Below are 25,692 nucleotides of genomic sequence, written 5' to 3' on the forward strand. Positions count from 1 at the left end.
AGTGACCAAATATTTCAAGTCTAGCACTAGGTGATTTAGTGATGAATGTATCACTTACAGTCATGTGAAGGTCCAAAGGACATGAAATTGAAGGCCTAAAGGAATTTTGCCTGCTTTTGTCCCCTCTTTGTGGCTTCTTGGAAGTTAAGAAAAATAACAAGAATATGGAGAATATAGTTATTGAAGTAGATGGTGTCTATTTATTCAGCCCAACAGTAACAGAAAAAGAGGGAAAAATAGGAAACAATAAATTTGGTGACTACAGACAGCATCTCTGACAAGTACATTTGAAAAACATGTTGCATCTTATGCGTACAGAGTCCTTTGGAAATCACTTGTAGGACCAGGTAAAATACCAAAACTTGAGTTTACTTAGAGCCAGTAAATCCCCTCAAATTCTGCTTAAGCCTTTGTGTGTGAGCAAGTCAAGCCCATTTAAGTGACTTGCCTGAGGCTCCATAACTGGCTCTTAGCTGAACAGTATTAAACTCAGAATGGCGGGCTTTTAGTCTCCCTGTTACTTTGAAGTAGATGACGTTTGATGAGGAAATGAGAGCATTTCCGTTTTCTTACTCATGTTTATGTGATAACCTTCTCCTGAACTGACGTTCCTAGGAGTCTGAGTGATGGCCCTCTCTTTCAGTGAGTGGTGTCAGTATAAGTGGCCTTTCTGAGTCTGTCGAGATGAAGTGTTGACCCTGTAGCACCTGGTGTGCTCAGCCTGCCCAGGGCTCTGTTCACCAGAGTCTTCCATCTCGTGTGCAATCTCAGAGTGGGTATATGAGCCGCTTGTATCCCTGATGTGCACAAGTCGCCAGCAGCCAGCTTCCTGCTGAAGGTCTCTGCCTTTCAACTGACGTCATTTTTCAGACCTCACAGTTGTATTTGAAACATAGCAACTGTTTGCCTCAGACTCCATGGTTACCCATGGAACAAGCTCTAAATAATGAGACGTCTTTGGTGTAACTGAGTCAAATTCACCCTAGTAACGGATTTTCATTGCTTCCCTTTCAGTACATACCAATTTCAGACTGCTAGGAAGGGAAGGGATGATAATTAAAATTAGTTAGCAATTAGGATGGCCTCTCTCCAAGCAAAACAAGAGGAGTCCCACCATCACCAGAAACGGGTTTTGTTGCAGGATCTTCTGCAGTGGGTCCGATTATACACTGAAGTAGCTGTGAATTCACCAAGGGAGTTGCAGTTACCCACATGCTTGCATATAAGCAGTTTAATCTCAGAAGAGGAAGTGAAAACGATTTAGGTTTCTATCCAGATGCAGAGCCTACTTTGCTTGTGATCTTAAAACCTTTTCTATTTGTATCTCTGTTTCTAACTCTTTAATATCAGAATGATATTATTGGTATCCTACTGTATGTGTACATGGTATTTAAATATTCAAAGGGCAGGCAGTGTATACATAGTCTGATATTTCCAGTGAAGTTATTTTTATCTGACTGCATTTAGTTGGAGAAGGTGATGGCACCCCACTCCAGTACTCTTGCCTGGAAAGTCCCATGGACGGAGGAGCCCGGTGGGCTACAGTCCATGGGGTCGCTGAGGGTCCGACACAACTGAGCGACTTTACTTTCACTTTTCACTTTCATGCATCGGAGAAGGAAATGGCAACCCACTCCAGTGTTCTTGCCTGGAGAATCCCAGGGACGGCGGAGCCTGGCGGGCTGCTGTCTATGGGGTCGCACAGAGTTGGACGCAACTGAAGCGACTTAGCAGCAGCAGCAGCAGTGCATTTAGTAGACATGTATTAAGTGCTTACGAAGTTTGAGACGTCCTTAGGCGTCCTTCTTAGGAAGGATACGAAATGACCGTAGCGGCAGATACTCTAATTGTTCCCATTTTACAGATAAGAACACTGAGGCTCAGAAAAGCTCGATTGCTTCTTTGAAGTTGAGCACCTGTTTTGTGGCCTACAAGGCTTGTGGTCTTTTCCTCTGTGTACTGCCTTATTTCCTTCTGCTGGGTCAGAATGTCAAGTTTTGTACTAACCTAGAAATACAAGGGCATGAACTGAGAACTCTTTTACCTTTATTTCCCTCACAGACGTGTCACAGATCTAAACAACAGGGATTTAATTACTGTACATCAGCCGTTTCTTCTCCACTGACAAAATCCGTCTCATTACTGACAATCAGCCATCCTGGGTTGGACAGTGAGTATGCTACTTTTTTCATTAAATATATTCAGAACATTTTCCCTTTCATTTATTTTTTTCGCTTTAAGACCCTGTGACATTGCCTTAGAGCATGTGCCTGACTTCCGCTGAATGAATGACTGACTGATCATTTATAGAAAAGGCGACACAGAATTCAGTTTGGAAACCTTCCTCCTTTTACTACATAAAAATCTCCTTAGCACATTAAATTCATTGTATTCTTGGGCCTAAACCTGACAGATATTATTTTTTAAAACTCTATTTTGAAATAATTTCTGGTTTTTAAAATAGTTTCAAAAAACAGCACTAATACTCACCACATAGTCTTCACCTGGAGCCTCCAGAGTGTTATTTTAACACTTGTTTTATCCATCTTGCTCCCTTCCCTGGCTTTATCACTTTCCTTAAAGATTTTTCTGAAACACAGGAAAGTAAGCTACACATGTAATGCTCTTATGTCAGAGACACTGTCTTGTATTACCATAGTACAGATACCCAAATATTATCCAATACTAATTCCCTGAGCTTTTCAAAAATGTCAAGCTCATGAAGGACAGAGAGAGACTGAGATATGTTTTTAGTTAAGCAAATGTCAAAAGGATTACAGCCAAAAGTGATTACTGAAACTGTATACAGATTCAAGATCAGTGAGCTATGAAAGTTACGTAGACGTCTGGCATCCACAGGCCCAGAGTGTTTGCAAATCAGAGATGCTCAAAAATATACTTGAATTGGATCCAGATGTTTGCCACAGACAGGTGTCTTTGGGAAGCCTCACTTTTTTTTTAATTTTCAAAATAGATTTTTTGTTTTTCATGAGTAGTTGCAGTATGGGATCTTGATACGAAGATTAAAATTCTCATCAGAGTATGGTATATTACCTTCTTTGCTGAGAGATCATGTATTCAGGAACCTGAAATAAAGGGTGTAAAACCCTCCTGCTGTTTCTTCACCATCTGCTGATATAGAACTCATCTTAAAAGAGTGAGGACGGAAGTAGCTGCCCTGTGTTAATGGGATGTTCTGTCTCAATTTACTAGAGGCCTCATCTTTTTAATGTCCACAGTGGCGTTAAGGCATAAATGGATGATTGTGTTAACTTCATTCTCATTTTAATATGATTGGTGGTTCAGCTGTCAACCTAGCCTGTTGGAAATAGAGGTACCTAATAGTGACTTATTTGCCAAGATAATAGGCACAGACTCACAGAGTTGTGACTGAAGTCGTTGCTCCTGCTCTTGTTTGGATCTTGGTTTGGTTTGCTTTTGACTTGGCTTTGGGTGAGTGGTTCTGCTGGTATAGAAGGGACATTATTATAACTGAACAGTTTATAGTGGCTTTGAACCCGGAGTACTAGAAATGGATAACCCGACAGTCAGTAAGGCCGTTCAGCTCCGCGTCCCTCCTCCCGGGGCCTGGGGGAGGGTCTGCGTCTCTATAGCAGCAGCTACCCAGAACCAACAGAAGGTGGCCAGTGTTTGGTGACACACAGACTCTTCTTATTTTTCCTCCAAAAAGCAAAATGGTTTTTGACTGTGCTTTCAGTTGCTAGCCAGACCCTCTGAATGGTGCGGCTACTCCCCAGGAAGCACAGTCCTTGAGCGCCAGGAACTCTGGCTCATCTTATTGTGGGGACCAGGCAGCTGAGCTCCCCGAGGGGGACTGAGCTCCGTGGCCGGTGGCCATCCCTCCCCGAGGGGGACTGAGCTTCATGGCCAGTGGCCATCCCTCCCCGAGGGGACTGAGCTTCATGGCCGGTGGCCATCCCTCCCAGAGGGGACTGAGCTCCGTGGCCGGTGGCCATCCCTCCCCGAGGGGGACTGAGCTCCGTGGCCGGTGGCCATCCCTCCCAGAGGGGACTGAGCTCCATGGCCAGTGGCCATCCCTCCCCGAGGGGGACTGAGGTCCGTGGCCGGTGGCCATCCCTCCCTGAGGGGGACTGAGCTTCATGGCCGGTGGCCATCCCTCCCAGAGGGGACTGAGCTCCGTGGCCGGTGGCCATCCCTCCCCAAGGGGGACTGAGCTCCGTGGCCGGTGGCCATCCCTCCCCGAGGGGGACTGAGCTCCGTGGCCGGTGGCCGTCCCTCCCAGAGGGGACTGAGCTCATTGGCTGGTGGCCGTCCCTCCCCGAGGGGGACCGAGCTCCGCGGCCGGTGGCCGTCCCTCCCCGAGGGGACCGAGCTCCGCGGCCGGTGGCCGTCCCTCCCCGAGGGGACCGAGCTCCGCGGCCGGTGCCCGTCCCTCCCGGAGGGGACCGAGCTCCGTGGCCGGTGGCCGTCCCTCCCCGAGGGGGACTGAGCTCCATGGCTGGTGGCCGTCCCTCCCCGAGGGCGACTGAGCTCCATGGCCGGTGGCCGTCCCTCCCAGAGGGGTCTGAGCTCCGTGGCCGGTTGCTGTCCCTCCCTGAGGGGGACTGAGCTCCAAGCTCTGTGGCTGGTGGCCGTCATGGATAGAGCTTGGAGTGAGAGAGTTCAGCCCTTTCATCAAAGTGGAGGCCACTCATTCTGATTTGTAATGTACATTTCATGTAGATTTGAATGATGAACTGGCCCTAACTACTTCCCTAAGTGAGCACAGGCTATAATTGGAGGGCTTATCTGCTCTTAATGACAGTATTTCTCTTAAGTCCCTCCTCATGTACAATTGAATTAATTTCCCGACTTTTTCTTTTTTTTTATTCTGCTCTGGAAACATAATTTTTTTTTGGCAGATATAAAAATTCTGGCTGTTTAACAGAAGACTAATGAAACTTCTTTCTTGCATGCTATGCCTCTAAGCCTCAGGGTAACTGGATGGTTCTTGGTTTCTGCCACACATGCAAATCTTCACTCCAGATCTCTTAAATACCCTGCATGATTCACCTTTGGTCATGGTCTTCCCTGTTGGAAGTATCAGAATTAAAACCTACCCTGTGGTTTTAAAGCCTAAAGTGTGTGGAACCCTTCAGGTATTTTATGGTAAGCTTACTTAGTGGCTGTGTGACCTTGAGTCCTTGAACTATTCGGCAGGGCTAATAATGGGGTAGGGCTTAAATGTGTATTTCTTTTACATTCGCACTAGCATGTTTCCTGGCTTGTGGGGAGCATTTGTTGTCACTGTGGAATGAATGTGTTCATCATCCAGCAGTGTAGGGGTCCGTTTTTCTCTGACCAGGGTCTAAGCAGTGGTGAAGACCTGGAACATGATCTCTCTCTTGTCTTTAACTGGCTGTGTCTTACAAGCAGACCTGCTTGTCTGAGTACAATATAGTAATACTTCCTAAACTCAGCACTCTCTCACTACTCCCCAGCTTTTACTTGTGTTCTAGATTCCCCCTTGAAGGAAGTTAGCAACTTTTCCCACAGCCTTTCCCAGCTGTTACCATTTGAGCTTTTCTGCAAACGTCCACTAAACTGTTGCCTGGACTGTCACTGGGTCACTGGCCAGATTAGAAAGACAGACAGATTCGGCATTATTCCCAAACTGGCGGGACACTGCCCTCAGAGAAGCCGCTCCAGGAAATGTGTTTGCCGCCTAGGGTTGAGTGTAGACTCCCAGCTTGCCAGGAGACTCTGATGCTTTATCATTAGAACTTAAGAATAAACTTTATGTTTGCATACGCAGAATAAGCCCGTTATTACAGACAATCCCTTCACAAGTCTGTATTTTTAAACTTGTTACTGCTTGCACCCAGAAGATGCTTACAGACAATAAACTCTGGGGTTGATTGGGGTTCGATCCCTGGGTTGGGCAGATCCCTTGGAGGAGGGCATGGCAACCCACTCCAGTATTCTTGAGAATCCCATGGACAAAGGAGCCTGGGGGGCTACAGTCCATCGCTGGAAAGTCAGGCACAGCTGAAGCGACTTAGCATGCACACGTGCGTGCACTGCTAAGCATGTCAGTGGGAGAATGATACCCATTGCACCGTGAAACCTCCTGGGCTTCTTATGGAGGATTCATTTTGCCCTTCATTTCGCAAGGCTTATTGTCACAGAGAACAATGTCCCCAGGTGGCACTTGTCCTTGGGATCGTTCTCAGACCTTCACTCAGGGTGGGTGAATTGGCCAAGTTCCTGGGCATGCTTGGACAGTAACGCTCGCTTGTAATTGACCATGAAAGCTGAGTGAGTCTTAAGAACCAAACTGTGGCATTTGATGTATAAAATGTACCAGATCTTCAACACGAAGTGACCCACATGACCAAAGATCAGAGTGGGCCTCTGGGCAGCTGGGCAGCGGCGCCAGTGACGGTATTTTATCTCTGCTTTCTGTGCTTAGTCTCTCTCTCTCTTAACTGGACGGTGGGAGGAGACATTATTGGAATACATTTACTTTCTTAGGGTAGTTCTATTTGGAGAAGATAATACTTGACAAATTCATCAGAACAGAAATTCGGTCAAGCTAATTGACTTTTTAAAAAATTTGTGTTTATGACTGTGTGAGGTCTCAGATAGCAAGCAGGGTCTTTTGTTGTGGTGTGTAGGCTTAAAAGCTCCCTCAGAAGGTGTGATCTTTGTTTCCCAACCAGGGGTCAAACCTGTGTCCCTTCATTGCAAGGGACCACCAGGGAAATCCCCAGATTGACTTTTGGTATTGGCCTTTGATTAAAGTATGAGGCTGGAATATATTCATGGTCATTAAATTTGAGTGCATTTTAAAACTGAATCCCTGTATTAGCAGAACATATTCTTTCCATACATGTTGGAGATACTCCTTATTCTTACAAGTAGGTTTTTCTTTATGATCCATGATTGTGTGACAGAAGAAGGGGATTCTCTGAGATTTGGGTAATTAAGAGAGCTTATTTTCATTTCTTATATATATGCTTCACATTTGGGAATACTGTAGAACACACATTAAAATGGTATCTTCGTTTTGCACTGGACTGCCACTGCTGACAGAGCCGATGCACGTGAATTTGTGGCGTTCTTTGCACTCTGTTAGGCGCTGTGGCTGCACCCTTTGGTCTGCCATTGCTCGGCATTTACCTGGGGTATGGAGTGTCTGTTGTGCTGAGTAGGTACAGGGTTTTTTCTTTCGTTTTATTTAGGCTGTTGACCTTACGGAAAGCCTGACAGAAGGAAATTCATTCATTCATTTGTTAAATTAGTCAGAGTTACCTGTCCTTTGCCAGGCACCAGGCGAGACAGTGAAAAGAGAGGCATGACCTTCAGATACGATTCCTTTTCTCCCCACACTTCAGCTCAAGGGCATGAGAACAGTTGAGGGTAGCAGATGATGGTACATGTGGCAGTTGAAAGAAACATTGGGTGCTCAGAAGCCCCTACTCGAGGGGTCAGAGAAGCCTAACTGGGTACTGTGCTAAGTCGCTTCAGTCATGTCCGACTCTTTGCGACCCTTTGGACTGTTGCCCAGCAGGCTCCTCTGTCCATGGGGATTCTCCAGGCAAGAATACTGGAGTGGGTTGCCATGCCCTCCTCCAGGGGATCTTCCCAACCCAGGGATCGAACCCAGGTCTCCCGCAATGCAGGCGGATTCTTTACCGTCTGAGCCACCAGGGAAGCCCTGGGGAGAAGTGATACCAAAGTCAAGACCAAGAGGGAATCACTGGGTTTGTTAGCAGGTGGAAAGCTAGACTGAGGACTCTGGGCTTCTTGTCTGAGGGCAATGAAGTGGTTTTTGTTAAATCAACTGATTGATTCTGACACTGCAGAGAGGCCTCACTGAAGACCATGTTGGGAAGAAGAGGCTGGTAGGTGAGTAGAAGGCTCTTGCAGCACTCTCATGAGAGCAGATGCTGGCCCAAAGCAGGTGCAAACCAGTGGCAGTAGAGAGGAAGTTGATGTTCAGAGGATTCTAGAAGACAGAATTAAAAGGGCTGAGTGAGAGGCGATAAAAGGATTCAAGGGTAGCGTCCAGGTTTCTGTCCTGTATGATGAGTTAGATGCTAGGTACCACTCACCAAAGGAGAGAGTAAACGAGGAGGAACAAGTCTGGAGGAAGGGGCTGAGTTGACGTATGTGCTTGTAGAGTTTGAGCTGCTGTGGGATGTCTGCCCACAGGTAGGCAGTGAGATGAATGAGGCTTGAATTCAAAGGACAGACCAGACTTGAAAATAGAAAGCTTTGAATCATCACTGTGTCACCTGCAGACTGTACCTGAAGAAGCAACAGTGAGTGAGGAGGTTTGGGGTGGGCGGGAAGCGAGCTGATAACGAATCCCGAGGAACACCACCATGCAAGGCGTTTGCTTACCTTAAACCGGGTGGGGGGTGGGGGGAACTCCAGCTGTAAATGATGGCTGTGAAAAGTAGCGCACTTCCTGTTTTCATAATCTAACAAGTACATGTCTTTGTTGGAGGTATTTTCTTAAGCCGCATTACCTTTCTGCATATTGAGAAAGAAAGGTGGACGTGTGAATAGTTGGTGCCTCGAGGCCCAGACAACCTCCCCTGGCATCCTTCAGGCCAGTGGCATGGTTCTCGGCACCGTGGGTCTTTGTTCTGGTGTGATCCGCAGGCGCTAATGTCTTCTGTTAACCTGTTCCTCAGCCCAGCAGCAGATGCGGCCGGCACGGCGGATCTCGCTCTCCGTCAGCATCTCACCTCTCCTCCTTAAGTCTAAAACTCTCTTTTCTCTTGACTCTTCTTACTCCAGTGATGAGGAGGAGTTGCATAGTAAGTAAGCAACTTTGGGGTCCAGTGGCTGCTCTCCAGGGCCTGACCAACGCTGAAAATGCCGTAGGCTTCCTACTAAGAGACTGGGGGGCTTTTATCCTCTTGCATGTCACCACTGCTGAATCATTCGCCTTCATGCTTAGCTTTGAAAATGAATTTGGATAAACGAGTAAAGTTTTTGTCTTGTACACCACCAATGTTGCCTGATCCAGTGACCCAGTTCCAAGGCCCGAGACACCGTCTCAGAACAGAGATACCTGCAAAGGCATAAGGGGCTCCCATCCCACCTTGTGCCTTTTATAACGCTGCGTACTGACTTCTCAAAACGCTCCATTCAGTCATGTGAATTTCACTGTCATTGTTCCCCTTTTTTGTCTCATAGGACAGATACCTAGATGTCCATCTGTGACATTTAAAAGTCACTGTCAGACTTCTTTCTTCTCACCTTTTTCTCCCCCCATCTTTGTCCGTTTTTTGTTTGTGGGTGGGGCGGGGGTGCTATGCTGCATGGCTTGTGGGATCTCAGTTCTCCAGCCGGGTACTGAACCCGGGCCATGGGAGTGAAAGCTCGAATCCTAACCTCTAGGCCACCAGGGAACTACCCCAGACCGTTTAAGAATATCTTTCTTTGAGATTAAACCACATGAATTAATTGGTTGGAAGAAGTTCCTTTGGAACTTTTAGTTTTCAATCCTTTCACTGTACTGTAGGTTCAGATTATTATACATTACTTAATAATAACCTAATTTAGTATTAGTTTTAGTAAACTCAGGAAATGAATGCTGACCCCCATGAAAATTACTCTTTTCAGTTGTATGAGATTTCTAGACAATTCCAGGATTGCTGCTTTTAATGGAGAAAATACTTGCTATATAAAGCTAAATAATGAATTGTTTTCATTTCGTATAGATCATATTAGTCTTAGGCAATTATAATATAAATGTGATTAAGCATCCTAATTCAGCACCATTTGCTGATCCTAAGTTTGAGCAGTATTAATTTAATACTTAAACATTAAAATTTAATATTTAGCAATATCAACTTCAGGGTGACATTTTTGCATTGTTCTTAAAGGAAAGTGGCTTATGCACAAATGAGTTTCTTATATGTTCAGCACTTTTTCACAAGTAAAATGCCTTTGGTATACGCACATAAGAGTTTCACTCCATACCAGCTGTCATAGGAGGGAAGTTGTGAAACTCCATCTACAACTTTCGAGTTTTTACAAATTCTCAAGGCTGTTGAGTATTTGTAATATGCTTGGAAATAGGTTAGCATGACAAATAAAACTAAGGTTCCAATAGTATTTCTTCTACCACCAATACAAAATTATGACTGGTTATTCAGTTAATCAGCACCGGTTACTCAGTTAATCCAACATAATATCATCACAAAGTATAGAAGCTCAAAGGAATCCTTGAATCAAATATCCAGCATTCCTCAAAATGTGTTCCTTAAACTCAAAAATAGAGTGAGAATTATGGGGTACAGGGATGGGGTGGTAGGGGGAAAGGGTTGATTCTTGACCATATAAATTTAGGAAACTATTTTAAGCAGGTTTCAAAGGCTTATGTGTATCTTGTGAATTTTGAAGGTAGTGTTCAATATGCTGTGATTCCAAAATGTATTAACCAGGTAAACCACAGTATGTGCAAGACAACGTGTGACGTCTCAGGAGACAAAGTGTTCCATGGATGGAACACACTTTTACAAATACTATGTCCACCTAACAGCTCCAGTTCTGGAATGTTACTGTATTAGGTCTACAGGTTGTTTCATGCCTTAGAACAAAATAGGTCTCATTGAAATATGTTATTTACTTGCAGTGGTACTTAATAGGCTAAATTCAATGACAGATTTCTTTGCTTCTGTCTGTAATTATGTTATGGAAGTAACGTTGGTTATATCATGTGCTTAGATGCTCTGAAAACTTGACACTTAGGGAAAGTCAGAAGCATTTATTTTAGAAACATTGGTGAATTAATCACTGCTTTCAGAACCATATCTGAGAGGTTATGATAAATGAATTAAAATGAATTGAAGTATCTTTTAGCAGCAAAAATGTTGGAAATCCTTATAGGAGTTACAGATTCTCACAGTATTTGTTGAGTTCTTAGTTTATTTGACAGTAACCTTCTGGGAGCTTAGTCTTGGCCAGGCTCTCTGCTGGTTGGTGTTTTTCTTTATGGGTTTTATTTTTGCTTTGTTCATATTACTAAGGTGGTAACTTACTAGATAATTGATTACATGTACAGCAGAATCCTGGCAGCCTGAGAGAACTTGATGGTGCTTATATCATTCGTGGCTCCTTAAGTGTAAAACTTCTAAAGCCCCCAGTCTAAACCACACTCATTTGTTTAGGTAAATGAAGGCATTCTGAGGTTTAAATGTTGGTGTTTTCACCAGATCACGCAGAGCTGGAAGATAGATCCCAGGTCTTGCTCTTCCTCTCTCTTCTGGCTGTTGTTACTGTGCATCGTAAGTGAAGCAGAAGGAGAACCCCAGACAAGTAAAAGGAAAAACCATAAAAGCGATCTTTTGAAGCCTTTGAATTCATTTTTAAGTTTCTAATGCATTATTTATACATGTCAGCTACGTGTTCGTAATGGCTTCACCTTTGCATTTCTATTCAAAAATCTAGAACAATTTGGGAGTTCTTAAGAGTTTCAAATGTTGATAATATGGTAGTAGAACATTTTCCAAATCTCTATCAAACTGAAGTTTCAGTAACCTCAAGGAGAAAGGTGTATTTTGTCCACATTACAACAGTAGCTACATAGAGCAACCTTTGTCTACCTGGAATCACACACAGAAGGTGTTTCTATACCTGATCTCCTAAAACTTGGAAACCATTTGTCATTAACCTATCATAGGTAAAATAATGGTATCACTGCTTCTGTGTTTGTTTTATTTAATGCCCTGTCTTATTTAGCTATTGATGTAATGACTCATTTCAGTTTATGGTCTGATGGTTATGGAAGGAGGAATAATATATCTGCCCTACTCATCTGATCAGTATCAATTAGGAAGACCTTTAGCATCTGTTTTATCTTCCTTATTTCAGAGATGAAGAAATGAAGTCTGGAGATCTCACCCCAAATTAGTGGCAAACCCTAGACCTTATAAGTTGGGTCTGATGCTCTTTTCTGTTGGTTTCCTAATGCTCTAATCCATTTCTAGGAATGCTCAGGAAAATGTCAGGCATATATTAGCTAGACTTTTAATATAGATATATATTATGAACACAAGATTAAACAGCATGCAGAAAATGACATGTCATTTCCTGTTGTATAGTCCTCTCTCACAGCATCTCAGAAAGATGGCCTATGGACTCTGAACCTTCGTAAGAACAGGAATTAGACATACATTTGAGCATTTTTGTTGTTTCATTTTGGGGTTTCTTTGGTTACTTGAATCCTGGATTAAAAAAAATTTTCCCCATGAGAAATTCACTCCCAGTTGCTGCCAATTTCCAGTTCTAATTTGAGGGTTTCATTTTCAAGTTTTCCTTCTTCCAAACCCTCAGAAGGAAAAGCACCCCACACTGGCTTTCAGAGGCTACTTTTGCTTTATCTGTGTCAATCACAAAAACATTAAACATTTTATCTGTTATCCAGGTAAGATGCTTTTGTTCTGATTTTTTTCCTGCCGTTCTTGTTTTCCAGGTTCACGGCCCTTCCACAGCACCAGCTCTAATCTGACTGGGAGGTACTATATACATTTCTTTTGCTACTCCTTTTCTCAAGATGAAATGAAGGAAATCCAGAATGTCTTAACACATTTACGCAAAATAAGTTAATTGCACTTACTGGAATTTTACTTCCTTGGTTGATAAATTTGGAATATTGGTTTAAATTTATGTCCTGGATAGCGCTCTACCTTTATTCTTTGTGGCGTCCTATAGATGGAGATTATCGGTGCACTTACTCACATAAGGATACACTTGTATTAACTTCATGAACTTTGCACTCTTTGCTTACGGGAATTTCCAAGTCCAAGAACATTGTGTTTCACAGTGTGTGTGTGTGTTGGTATTCACGCAGTATTGCTGCCTACTTAGCCCTCAGAAGCTTTTCTGTGTAGGTTCAGACAGTACACATCTCTGTCCAGGGAAGTGACTTGGTTTTTAACAGCAGGCAGAAGATTGCTATTTTGACTCATTGTTTATTATTCAAGCTTATGAGATTAAATATTTGATTTTAAGCATAATTGGGATTCTGATTGTTGCCCTTCAGTGTCTTATAAGTTGCCTTCCTTTTCACAAAGGAATCAATTATGACCCAGTAATCCAGAACTCTCGATATGAGTCCTCTTGTTTGCACTTAACCATATTCTGCTTACTCTTTGTTCTTTCTAGAGCAGTGATTTTCATTTCCCCTTTGTCTTAGTAACAGACTGCTTTATATTTCAAGCAGTATTTTAAATATAAATAGACTTGAGCTACTGAACAGGACCCATGTGGTCCTGCTTGTCTCTGCTCTCACACAAGCCCTCGAGGCAAACACTACTTTTCCAACGGAAAACTTCTAGCGTAACTGTTCTGGGACACTAGGAAAAGTAGTTTGAATGGATTTCTGTATAATAGATGATGTATTATGTAACAGTTCTACGTAGTTCTTTTTGTGCACAAATGATAATGTGTACAAGGGCCCCGCATTCTTTGAGGAACTCAACCTTTGTGAATTTCCCAGGGTCTGGAGATACCCATCATGGATGGACTTAGGACATAGGTGTCCTAAACAAGTAGGTCAGTACCTCCAGGTCTCTGTGAAAGCCCTGCAGTAGATCTTTCTGCCCTCAGTGTCGTTCTACCTACCATTCAATATACTCCCTCCTTAAATCGTGCATAGCCGACTTCACATGTTGACGGTCCAGTGTGCCAGAAACCTAAATAAAAGGTGTGACCTCTGCTATGAGGGAACTTGTACATGCATTCAGTCATAAAAACTCCTTGGTTTGCATCTGTGGGTTTCTTTTTAGACACCTGTTTAATGCAAAGATGTTTATACATTGGGTGCTGTTTTAGGTTAAGCAATTTCAGATAAAGTAATTAATGACTAATTGATCATTAATACTAATCAACAATTAGCATCAGATCCCTGAAAACCCATTAGTGAAACACTAATAACTGACATAAGAAAATTTAGCCAAGTTTTTGCAATAAGACGTGAGCATTGTGGTATGCTATGTTGAGTTGATACTATTATATAAAACCTTTCAGCAGCCTCTGGCCACCTCTTACCCCTTTTCTCATTTGCGCATGAGCATATAAGTTGGCTGTGACTTGTAGCCAAAATAATACCTGACAGTGATGGTTACAAAGAATTATACGTAGAGTGTTTTAATTTAAAAAAAAAACAACTTCTGTAATCTTTTTAAAAACTCTTCTGTTCTCTATTTAGTATAACAGAAGAGAACTTTAATTTCCTGCCACAAAGCCCCAAGAAAGATTTTGAAATAAAGAGTGGAACTAAAGTCAGTCGTACATTCAGCTACATCAAGAACAAAATGTCCAGCAGTAAAAAGAGCAAGGTGAGTACTGTTGTGGGCGTTTCTGTGGGACCCCCTCAGCCAGCCCTCAGTAGGCTCCAGGCACAGCACACACCCAGAAACTAATTTGGTGGGGGTCCTGGGGAATTGAGTTGAGAGATGCTGGCTACAGGAAGCTAATACCTGAAGAAAACTAACAGCAAGAAAAACAACAATAAGGGATAACACTATCAGTTGAGTTTTTACTGTATGCTGAAAGCTTCCCATGTATTATCTGATTTAATCCTTTCCACACACTGTAAGGTAGATATTATCTCCTTTTATTAGGAGTAAGGTACCTCATCTGGGAAAAACATCAGAAATAAAAAGTATCTGTAATAATTCCACATTAGAGATAAAAACTCTTCTAATATTTTTTGAATGTATTTTTAGAAGAGTTAACTTTCTTATACTAATTCCCATTGCTAAATCGGAAGATGTTTCAAATCAGTGGGGAAAACTTTCTGCCTCTCACTTTCCTACACTCACTCTATTCACCCATCTAGCCTCCAACAAAATAAGCAGGAAAAAAATTGGGACTCAATTAAGGACTTCTTGCACAGGAATCACTATATATCTGTGTGTTACATGCATACGCACAGGTACATAATTATTAAGTTTTGTAAATGAGGTAAGATCTCCTTTCTTTCAGCAAATACTAGGTTTGGTCATCACTCAGATTTTTCCAGAAAACCTGCCACCACAATTTTGTTTTCTCATTTCACCTGCCCAAGTGCAGAATGGACAGAAAGTAGGCAAACTGGGAGACGCACGAAGAGTCTAGCGAACCATTTCTAGAATAGTCTCATGTTTAAGTGCTAACCGCATGCTTAGCCTTGCTTTATGATTCAAAGCAGTTAAGGTTAAAGAGGGCAGAACACTTACTATTCTTTGTGTGGCAGCAGGGCTCAAAATAGAGCCGTGCCTCTCTTACCAGCTGCCTTGGCCACTGGTTGGGCGTCGACAGAAGGCGGCCTCCTTGAAAGAGCAGTGTTAATTGGCCAAGAGAGTTTGATGGAGTCAGCATTCTGCTAGGTGCTGACAAGCAGGTGGAGGAACCAAAGCACACGGTCTTTACCTGGATGATGTTTACCGTCTGTTTGGATGACTCCAGGTGTTTCTCTTGCCTTTTTTTGGTTTTAACCCGTGAAATCTTTTCTCCAAACAAACTTTTAACCAGAAGACCAGGGTGAAGTGGAGAATTCCCCCTTCTCCATCCATCTCCCTCGTGACGCCAGCTTAGGGGCAGAGTAGTGAATACACCACTGACAGCTTTGGCGAGGCAGTACGAGCAGACGTGAGCGAAACGACGCAAGGCTGAACACAGAAACTGGGACCCGAAACGATGCAAGGCTGAACACAGAAACTGGGACCCGACCTTTCAAAACATCTCGCACCGCTCTCCTTATTTCCCCAACCACGGCCCAGAGCACGCTTCAGGTCACAGACCGGGTCATATCTTGTGATCTGACTTCTGCCGAGTAATACTGTCCAGTTCATGTTCACTCTTCGGCAAGAGTGAGCTGCACAGTGTCTCTTTCTTTTAATTTTGTTAATAACCTCAAAGAGCTGGAGTCTGGAGCTGGCTAGGAGAGGGCTGAAGAGAAGGGGGCAGGCAAAAAGAAATAACCTCAAAGGACTGGAGTCTGGAGCTGGCTAGGAGAGGGCTGAAGAGAAGGGGGCAGGCAAAAAGAAATAACCTCAAAGGGCTGGAGTCTGGAGCTGGCTAGGAGAGGGCTGAAGAGAAGGGGGCAGGCAAAAAGAAATAACCTCAAAGGGCTGGAGTCTGGAGCTGGCTAGGAGAGGGCTGAAGAGAAGGGGGCAGGCAAAAGAAATAACCTCAAAGGGCTGGAGTCTGGAGCTGGCTAGGAGAGGGCTGAAGAGAAGGGGGCAGGCAAAAAGAAATAACCTCAAAGGGCTGGAGTCTGGAGCTGGCTAGGAGAGGGCTGAAGAGAAGGGGACAGGCAAAAAGAAGGTAGTGTGCGTGCAAGTGCAGCCTGGAGGCAGCAGCAGGCCATCCTTAGGTGACCTCTCACCTCCCAGCTTCTCCGTCAGAGTGGCTGGACTCTTTTGCAATGAGACTGCTTCCCCTTTCAGGCTCTTGGCCCCAAGATTTGGTCTCTGGCAGCTTGTGTTATCTCTAGTGATGGAAATTCTCCAAAAGTTACAAATCTGTAACCCTGGATTGTAACCCACTTCACATTATCAGGGGTGCAGGCACCCCTTTAGCCACATTATCAGTTTATTAAGAAGCTTAAGAGTCACCTTTGATCATTGTTACCAGCTCACTTCAAATAAGATTGTTTTTGAAGGATAGCTCACAAAGGATAGCTCAGCTTTTGTCTGTGCACCAAAAAATAGTAAGAAACAGGAGAATTGGTGAAGTAATGCATTTTATGGTATTGTTGTTTAGTCACTAAGTCGTGTCCAGCTGTTTTTGTGACCCCATAGACTATAGTCCCAGAGAAGGCAATGGGATCCCACTCCAGTAATCTTGCCTGGAAAATCCCATGGACGGAGGAGCCTGGCGGGCTTCAGTCCATGGGGTCGCTAAGAGTCGGGCACGATGGAGCGACTTCACTTTCACTTTTCATTTTCATGCATTGGAGAAGGAAATGGCAACCCACTCCAGTGTTCTTGCCTGGAGAATCCCAGGGACCGGGGAGCCTGGTGGGCTGCCGTCTATGGGGTCGCACAGAGTCAGACACGACTGACTCGACTTAGCAGCAGACTGTAGTCCACCAGTCTCCTCTGTCCGTGGGATTTCCCAGGCAAAAATACTGAAATGGGTTGCCATTTCTTTCTCTAGGGGATCTTCCCAACCCAGGGATCAAACGCATGTCTCCTGCATTGCAGGGGAATCTTTACTACTGAGCCACCAGGAAAGCCCCACATTTTATGTTAAGTTGCATTAAATACCTTGTCTGTCTTTGCCATTGTACCCACAGGAGGGCTTTTCCATTCAGAAATGTTTGATTCTCTAAAAGGATAACATAAAAATAAGTGAATATTTTCCTGGTGTCATGATGCTGGCTCTACTGGTTTTCTTACCCATTGAATAATGTTACTTCTCCATAATGCTTAAGAAATTGAAATGCTACTATAGGTGTTAGCACTAGTTTTTTAGTCTAAGCACTGTATATATAGTATGCTATATGTGTAACATAATACATGCTATATATATATATTTTTTTTTTTTCATATCTGTAGCCATGTGAGTATGAGAAATTTGGGGGAAATTGAGTGCTGATCCTTTATAGGTCCTTTCAAGAATTCTCATTAACTGGCATGAGTTAATAAATATGTTGAGTCGTGTGTGTGTGTGTGAAAGAGGGAGAACCTAAACAGGAAATAAAACAGGAAGACTGGCAGGCAGTTTCTGCTTTTGTGTTTCAGTATCTTTAAGAGGTAGTACTGTTTCCTGATAAGTGAGTCTGCTTGCTGCAGACTCATAACAGGCACACACACATAATGTGTGTGTGTGTGTATAATGTCCTCATTACAGAGGGAGTGGGGTGTGACCCTCTCTAAACCACCCTGTCACATCGATTTATTTTTTTCTAAGCTTTCCTCTTTGCAGAGGAGTAGGAGATGGTCAGAGATGTTTGAGATAGGTTCTTAATCTGATTTGAAGTAGGCCTTTTTGGATGCAAGGATTAGATTCCTGCCCAGATGTTAATCTACTCCCCGGCTTCATGACAAGACATTCAACTTCACCTCCCAGTTCCCGTGAAGTGTCTAAAAAAGAACTAAACATCTTAGCCTTTCAAAGGTGCCAACTAGGGTAAAGAAGTGTTTGCCAAGACTTAAACCAATGTTAGATGTCATCATCTCTCTTTTTTCTTCAGTCGCTTAATCATAGCATGTTTCACAGTTTTCCAGATTTTTTTTAAAATCATAATTACTTGTCTAAAATGGTAGGTTTAGAAGAATCAAAATATCACTTCCCCTCATAGTATCCCCGTGTAGTTGTCTCTTGCATTATCCCCATTAAATGCTATTAGTTTCCGTTTCCCCAGCACACATTTTGGCAGGAGTTAAACCTGGAAAAATCAAACTTCAGAAAACAGCCAATCACTGCCTTTCCACAGGCGACTTCACCAAAAAAGTTTTCTTTAGAGGAAAGAAAACTACTAAATGGCTTTTCAAATGAGGACCTCTGTTTAAATAGATGTGTTCCTTAACTTCCAGCATTGAGAAAAAAATCCGCCTCCATTTTGCCAGACCTCCCGTCTTGCCACTTTAGCACTGTCCGCACAGCGTGTGCAGGGGAATTTGTCCGGTGTCATGCCCTGGGTCCTCTGTGCCTGGGCGGCAGGCTGCACCAGCAGCATGCAAATGGTTAAGCTTATCTTAAGGAAACCCGCAGCCTCAGCCCTCCCCCGTTCCTTTTCTCAACCAGTCCCCAGCTTCCTCTTGTTTCTCTAGTGGTTGCTCTAATGGCAGCTCAAAACTGCCAGGCCCTGCCCTGCCGGCATGAGCCCCTCCTCCCGTGAGAGCATATTTCCTGGCATGGGGGTCGAATCATGTCGGCAAAATGGGGTCGGTTTCATGAAGCACCCCTCATAACAGTGAGATTCATAGGACCAAAGCATGGGGAGGTAAGCACCTGACTTCTTTACAGCACTAGCTTCCGACCAGCACAGAGAGAGACAGTGGAGTTTGTTGTTTTGTTTTGTTTTTATCCTTGGAGGAGCTGGTTGGGATTCTCGCAAAGGATGGGGAGATTATCTGTTCAGATTTGAAGAGCATAGCAAGGCTTGGGAGAGTAAGCTAGCTGCCCACAGACCTTAACTCTCAGAGCAACTTTTTTAGCTTTCTTGAGCAAAAAGGTCAGGTGCTCTTCAGTTTAACATTTTGTATATGAGAAGCCTTTAACAAAATTTAGTTCAAAGAAAAATTATTAGAAAAACTCAGTTTCTTCATCCTGATTTTTATTAGAGTTTTAGATACTTTAGCAGTTAACGAATTTTCACTCAGAACAGTTTCCTGTTTTATAAAGTGAAGTGGTTTGTTTTCCCTCCCTTCCTCTCCTGTTGTTTTTTATAGTTCTAAAGTGTAGCAATTTGATTCTTAGATTTTTATTGTATGCATGCTATTAACAAAGGACTTTACGTGAATCACAAACTTAACAAATGTTCACCATTTCAGCATAGCAGATGGGTTCTGAATACAGAGTCAGAAGACCTGGGTTTTTTATTTTAACTGCAGATCATTTGCTGTGTGACATTCTATGAGTGCACAAACGTCTCTAGTCCTTGGAAGTAGAGTGCAGTGACCAGGAGCTGAGCTTTACAGTTGGCAGATCTGGAAGTTAGCTCCAGCTCGGGCAGTTACTGGTGTGTGGCCTCTAGCACATGAGCCACCTCTCAGCCTCGGCCCTCGAGTGTTTCATGGAAATCATAGCTGGTCTTTACACGCCATCGGGTTGTTAATGAAAAATTTCACGTCAGTTGCTTTCTGCAGTGCTTGGCACATAGTGATTGTTCCAACTCTTGCCTGCTGTTATCTTTGTTATTTATCTTTTCAGTTAGGAAATGGGAGGCATAACGCCCACCCTACTCACTTCAGAGTTGTTGATTCAGATGAAATAATGTAGATAGAAGGCGTCGATTGAAAATAAGGCCTTTGATAGTTGTCATGATACCTGACATCAGGGTATCTCTTTTTTCAGGGATTGTTTTGGATGACAGCAATAGTGTTGTTCTGTGCCCTGGAAAATGAGTACCCTAAAGTTGGTGATGACGACCGCTGCTAAATGCATTCCTCCTGCCTCTGTACATTGCAGTTCAGGGTCCAGTTAGTTTGAAAGAAAATTATTCATTTGCTGTTGATTAACCAGCCAAGTGTCTATCTAACCGTGTCTGGGAAGGACCTTTTATGAAGAGTGTATGATTAGACCACACGGTCCTCATCTCCTAAGGGTAGTGTGTACCTGAAATGCCCCTGGCTGCTTTGGATATTTTATTAAGGATCTAACACTTACTAGTATTTCTTTGCCTTTTTAGGGTTTAAACCCCTCCTCCTCCAGTTTGAAAACTGGGCCAAAGCTGAACCTTGAATCTTTTGATTAGTAAGAACAGCAAATGTCTATGTGGGGGATAGTTCATGTTTCTGGCTAGAGTACGGGAGGCAGTTACCAGATGTGTGCCTTTTCTTAAGGGTATGTGATGGATGGGAAGCAGTTGTGGGGAACCCTGAGTCGTTTTTCACGCTGCCCAATCATCTCTCCCTCAGGCTGGTCCCAGAACCATCGCATCCTTTCTTCTGCTCCCCGCCCTGCAACTGGGCTCGGCGCTGGCTGTTTCAGGAGGCCTGCTGGCTCCTCCTCCTCCAGCGCCTGTGCTGGTCCCTAGGCAATGAATGTGTCTATTGGCATAGTTTCCCTGGTGGCTCAGACAGTAAAGAATCCACCTGTAGTGCAGGAGGTCTGGGTTCAATCCCTGGGTTGGAAAGATCCCCTGGAGTAGGCAGTGGCAGCCCACTCCAGTATTCATGCCTGGAGAATCCCATGGACGGAGGAGCCTAGCAAACTACAGTCCATGGGGTTGCAAAGAGTCAGACACAACTGAGCGACTAACACTTTGACTTTCCAAGCCAGGGACAAAACTGTTCAACCTGCCCAATCCTCCTAAGGTTTTTCTAATGCAACTCGAATGCACACAACTTGATAAAAAAAAAATTTTTATGTCCAGGACAGCATTCCTAACTTTGATTCAAAACATTGTCCAGCCACTGTTGACCACAGGTAGCCCGGTAGCCTTCTAGAAGGGAAGGCCTTCCAGTGTTCGGTTAACAATGTAATGTCGGTTGTTTTCTTTGGCAGGAAAAGGAAAAAGAAAAAGATAAAATTAAGGAGAAGGAGAAAGAGTGTAAAGAGAAGGAGAAGGACAAGAAGAGTGTGAACGGGCACGCTTTCAGTTCCATCTCGATTGTGGGTCCCATTGTCTGCAGCCAGTGTATGAAGCCCTTCACCAGCAAAGACGCCTACACGTGTGCAAGTAAGAGATGCGTGTGTTCCTGTGCAGTAAAACGCCCCAGGCTCGGAAACGTTCGTTTCTAGTTTCCTGTCCTTCCCACCCCTTATCTGTCCCTCTTTGATGTGGAGAAGTAGCCCTTTTTCTGTCTTCCTTTAAACAGCATTGGAGACACACATTCCAGATAAGAGAATGCGGAGCCCTTAATGTCTCTCAAAGAGCCCGATTTCAAATTTCCTCTCCTGCTGTCCCTAAGCCACTGCCTTATTCTGGAAGTCCATGTCAGCGTGAAAACCATCTCATAGCCTCAAACCCCGGAGCCGCCCAGTGGTCCCTTGCCAGTCACTTTGGCTCACTTTTTACTCCAGTGCTAACCATTTGCAGTTCATGGGCCATACGAAAGCAGGCTGCAGTTTGCAGACCCTTGCTATGAGGCATCACGTCTCAAAATGCGGTTGCACACAGAAAGGAGTAGTGCTCATCGTGCACAGTGGGGAAGATCAGGGAGGCCGCTTGTGGTCAGATGCGGGGCCAGTCATCAGAAGGCGGAGGTGATCGGCGTCACGTTACACCTGTAACCAGTTTGGACCGAACAGTGACTAACTCAGTCCCCAAGAAGCACTGCCCAGACCGTGATGTCACGACCTGGTCTTGATTTTAGTCATTTGTGTGAAATATCGCGAGTGACTTGTTAACTCAAGATAGTTAACTTACTGAAATTTGAAAATTTTTAAAACTGTACCTGAGCAGAGTCAAGAGTTACAATAATAATTTCCAGTCACTTGCATCCTTAAATTTTAGAGGCAGAGTGAAGTGACAGCTGGCACAGAGCCCGTGTTATCCGTGCTGCAGCTGTTGTGACTTTTTAGACAACTGGTGTTAACACACACGTGTTCGTAAAAATGCCTTGCATGGATGTATTTTACTCCACGTGTTGTCTCAGCCCTCTTTGTTCTTCTGTCCTGTTTTTCCTTAAAGAAAGCCTCTGGGGCGCTCTCATGTCTGTATTCGTGCTCGTGGGCAGATATCACACACGTTCACGCCCTCCGTCGTGTGTGACTTAGCAGGAAATAGAGGGCTCCATCATTGTCACATGTTCCGTGTGACCTCGAGGAGACAAAAGGCTGCCACTGTCCAGTATGTCCCCAGCACGTTAGTCTGCAGCTCAGGCTCTAAGAGGACTCATGCTTAGTACACCAGTGCCTTGTCGCCAGGATAGTTTCTTAGCTGCTAGACACAGTTTCTCAGTGCTGGAGTGACTTGGTTGTCTGGGGCAGCGGTCACCAGGTCCTTTTTGGTATGCTTATCTAGCATTAGAACGTTCTTAGCCTACTACACGTGGCTTCCCAGGTGGCACTAGTGGCAAAGAATCCACCTGTTACTGCAGGAGGCGCAAGAGGCATGGGTTCAGTCCCTGCGTCGGGAAGATCCCCTAGAGCAGGAAGGGGCACCCCACTCCGGTTTCCTTGCCTGGATAATTCGTGGGCAGAAGAGTCTGGTGTGTGTGTGTGCGTGTGCGTGTGCGCGTGTGTGTGCGTGCTGTGTGTGTGTGTGTGTGCTCTGTGTGTGTGTCTGCTGTGTGTGTGTGTACTGTAAAAAGATGACACACGTGTCCTATATTATACTTCCAGAAGAGTCTGCTACGCGTGTGTGTGTGTGTAATGTAAAAAGATGACACACGTGTCCTATGTTATACTTCCAAAGAGCTCATTCTAGGAATGAGAGGTCAGCGTTGCCATTTTCTTGTTTGCTGATCAGTTACTAGTTATTTTAATATTCTCAGATGTACAGTTTCTACAGGAGTTTGTCTTTTAGTTGAAACTACATATAATTTATAAATGATATTATTGAGCACAGGTAAATTTGCATTCATTGCAAGGTACTTAAAGTAAACACGAGGAGGACGTCGCTGTTCACACCCCTGACCTACCATCCTGGCACCTCTTCTTCCCTCCAGAATCCTCCAGGATCACACATACCATGAGGCTGCCTAACAGTGCGGCAGAGTGAGCCACCCTGTGTGTTAAATACTCCATTTCTCTTTTAAATCTGTACCAGTGAGAGCTGTGGCAATTTCCTCCTCCACTGCAAAGAATTGACTCCCCTGTGAAGTGCCTGCTCTCCGTGACAGGAGTGTTGGCCTCAGAGAAGAACGGGGAGAGACCACATTTCTTGGTTCGCTGCATGAAGTTCATATTCCAGCAGTACAGCAGGCCGAACACCCGCTTTCTGCTATGAAACATAGTTCTTAAAAATGTCTTTTCAGCAAAATAAGTGTTTTAGAAAACTAGTACACAACTGAGCACGCAAAAAAGAACATCCCCAAGCAGTGTACATCCTGTTCTCCATTCGGGACTTGATTCATTGCAACCGTTTAATAACCGTCAGCATCTTCTGCCTGCGTTTGCCAATGCTTCTTCATCACGGTTTACCTTCCTTACATGGGATCTGGGTTTTTCCTTTTTTGTCATAAGTTCAGCTTCAGCTTCATAAGACTTTTTCCCCTCCCGTGGGAATCTCTGGAGTCCCTTTTCTGTCGCAGTGACCCTGTGGTGCCACAGTCCTGCGTCTGTTTCAGCGGGGATCCCATAGGGTTTCATCATCGCCGGATTGGAATTCCACCAAACCTCTAGACACAGCTCCCTAACTCAGGGTTCTAGGAGATACAAATGGTGTAAATCCAGACCCTGGATTCATAGGTAACACAGAATTCTCACTCTAAGTCCAAGGGAGGGCAGGTGTACGTGGCTTTTTCCAGGCCCTTTGGCAGAGCTGTTCCAGTCTTTAGTTTAAAGCTCTTGACTATATTCAGGGGTCTCAATTCCAGCCGCCACTATGTGCCCAGAGACCACGTGTCTGAGGGGGATGCTCTGTGCTTCTTAGCATACCACGCAACCAGCGGGTGGATTAGAAAAATAACTGAATAAAACTAATAGTAAAAATAAAACTAATAAAAAATAAATAACTGAATGTAAGTAGCTCTTGAAGAATCTTCATGGAGATTTTTCACATAATTTAGTGTTCTGCATCACTGGTGGGTTGCTGTGATTTTAGATTTTATATACGTAGAGGAGCAGTGGCTTCCATTCTGTCATCTGCTTCAGTAGTGGGGAAGAGCTGAGTCAATATTCTAGGAGATCTTGGTGACTTCAGACTGCATTTGTTTTTTTACTTATAACTGTCAAAGTCTGGTGGCACGGACAGTAAAGAATCCGTCTACCAGTGCAGGAGACACAGGACTCTTGGCTTTGATCCCTGGGTCAGCAATAATCCCCTGGAGAAAGGAATTCTTGCCTGCAGAATTCCACGGACAGAGGAGTCTGGTGGGTTCCAGTCCATGGGGTTTCAAAAGAGTCAGACAAGACTGAGTGACTAACAGCACCAATAAGTATGCATTTGAGTTCCTTATCTTAAATGAACTTATTCAGCAAAGATCAGTTGCCTGCGATATGCAAGGCACTGTGTAATTCATTCAAAAGCTGTTTGTCAGCAAATATTTTGAGCAACCTGTATGCCTAGCACCTTTCTCTTACTTTTTTTTTTCCCCATGAGTATATTTGACGTGTAACACTGTGTAAATTTAACAGTGCCAAGTGTTAACTTGATGCATTTATATATTATAATCTGATTGGTGTTAATGTTTCCATATTTAGCACCTCTGCCACATCACATGATCCTTTTTAGTGGTTGGAATACGTAATTAGAAACACCTTTCTCAAGTTGCTTATTGCACAGTGGCTTAGAATAAGAGTTCTCAAGGTGTAATCCTTGGTACTTACTCATTGCAGCATTATTCGTGTTGTGGAAAACTTCAAAGGAGCTAAGTATCTAACAGTAAAAGATAATATATTCTTTAGGTGGAATATTAGGCCAGTGGTAAAAATGGAATCGCTCAAAGGTCATCAGCTGTTTTTCTGTGGGGACTTCCCTGGTTGTCCAGTGGCTCTGAGACTCTGAGCTCCCAATGCAGGGGACCTGGGTTCAATCCCTAGTTGGGGAACTAGATCCCATGTGCTGCAGCTAAGACCCTGCACAGCCAAATAAATAAACTTTTTAAAAAGAGTTTTTCTGTGAAGAAACTGATAGTTAGGACCCTAGGCTTCGGAGGCTATTAGGCATCTGTGATGATCACCCTACTCGCTTCTTGTGGCAGAAAAGCAGCCACAGATTAGACATGAATGTGAGCGTGACTGTGTTCCAGTGAACCCACTTTTGCAAAACAGGTGTGAGCTGACTTCAGCCCCCTGGCTGTGGTTTCTCAGCCAGTGGAATAGATCTGCAGGTACCGACAGATCTCCACGACATTTTGGAAACTTGAGAGGCAATAAATGGAACTGTGTGTATGATCCCAAATTATAGGAAACAGATAAGTAAATAGTAATTGTTTATGTAGC

The 25,692-nt window shown here is 44.0% G+C and overlaps 1 protein-coding gene across 8 annotated transcripts in view; it reads left to right on the top strand.

Moving 5' to 3' along the window:
- The window catches only part of AKAP13 (A-kinase anchoring protein 13), a 321,642-nt gene that overhangs the window by 249,170 nt on the left and 46,780 nt on the right, over positions 1-25,692 (top strand). For all 8 annotated transcript variants that reach the window (XM_018066002.1, XM_018066004.1, XM_018066003.1 and 5 more), the window contains 4 exons: positions 2,062-2,170; positions 12,458-12,500; positions 14,195-14,324; positions 21,148-21,322. In XM_018066002.1, the coding sequence (XP_017921491.1) occupies positions 2,062-2,170; positions 12,458-12,500; positions 14,195-14,324; positions 21,148-21,322 (457 nt within the window). The remainder of the gene's footprint in view (positions 1-2,061; positions 2,171-12,457; positions 12,501-14,194; positions 14,325-21,147; positions 21,323-25,692) is intronic.

The sequence above is a fragment of the Capra hircus genome, chromosome 21 (assembly GCF_001704415.2).
Source record: "Capra hircus breed San Clemente chromosome 21, ASM170441v1, whole genome shotgun sequence".
Classification (NCBI taxonomy): Eukaryota; Metazoa; Chordata; class Mammalia; order Artiodactyla; family Bovidae; genus Capra; species Capra hircus.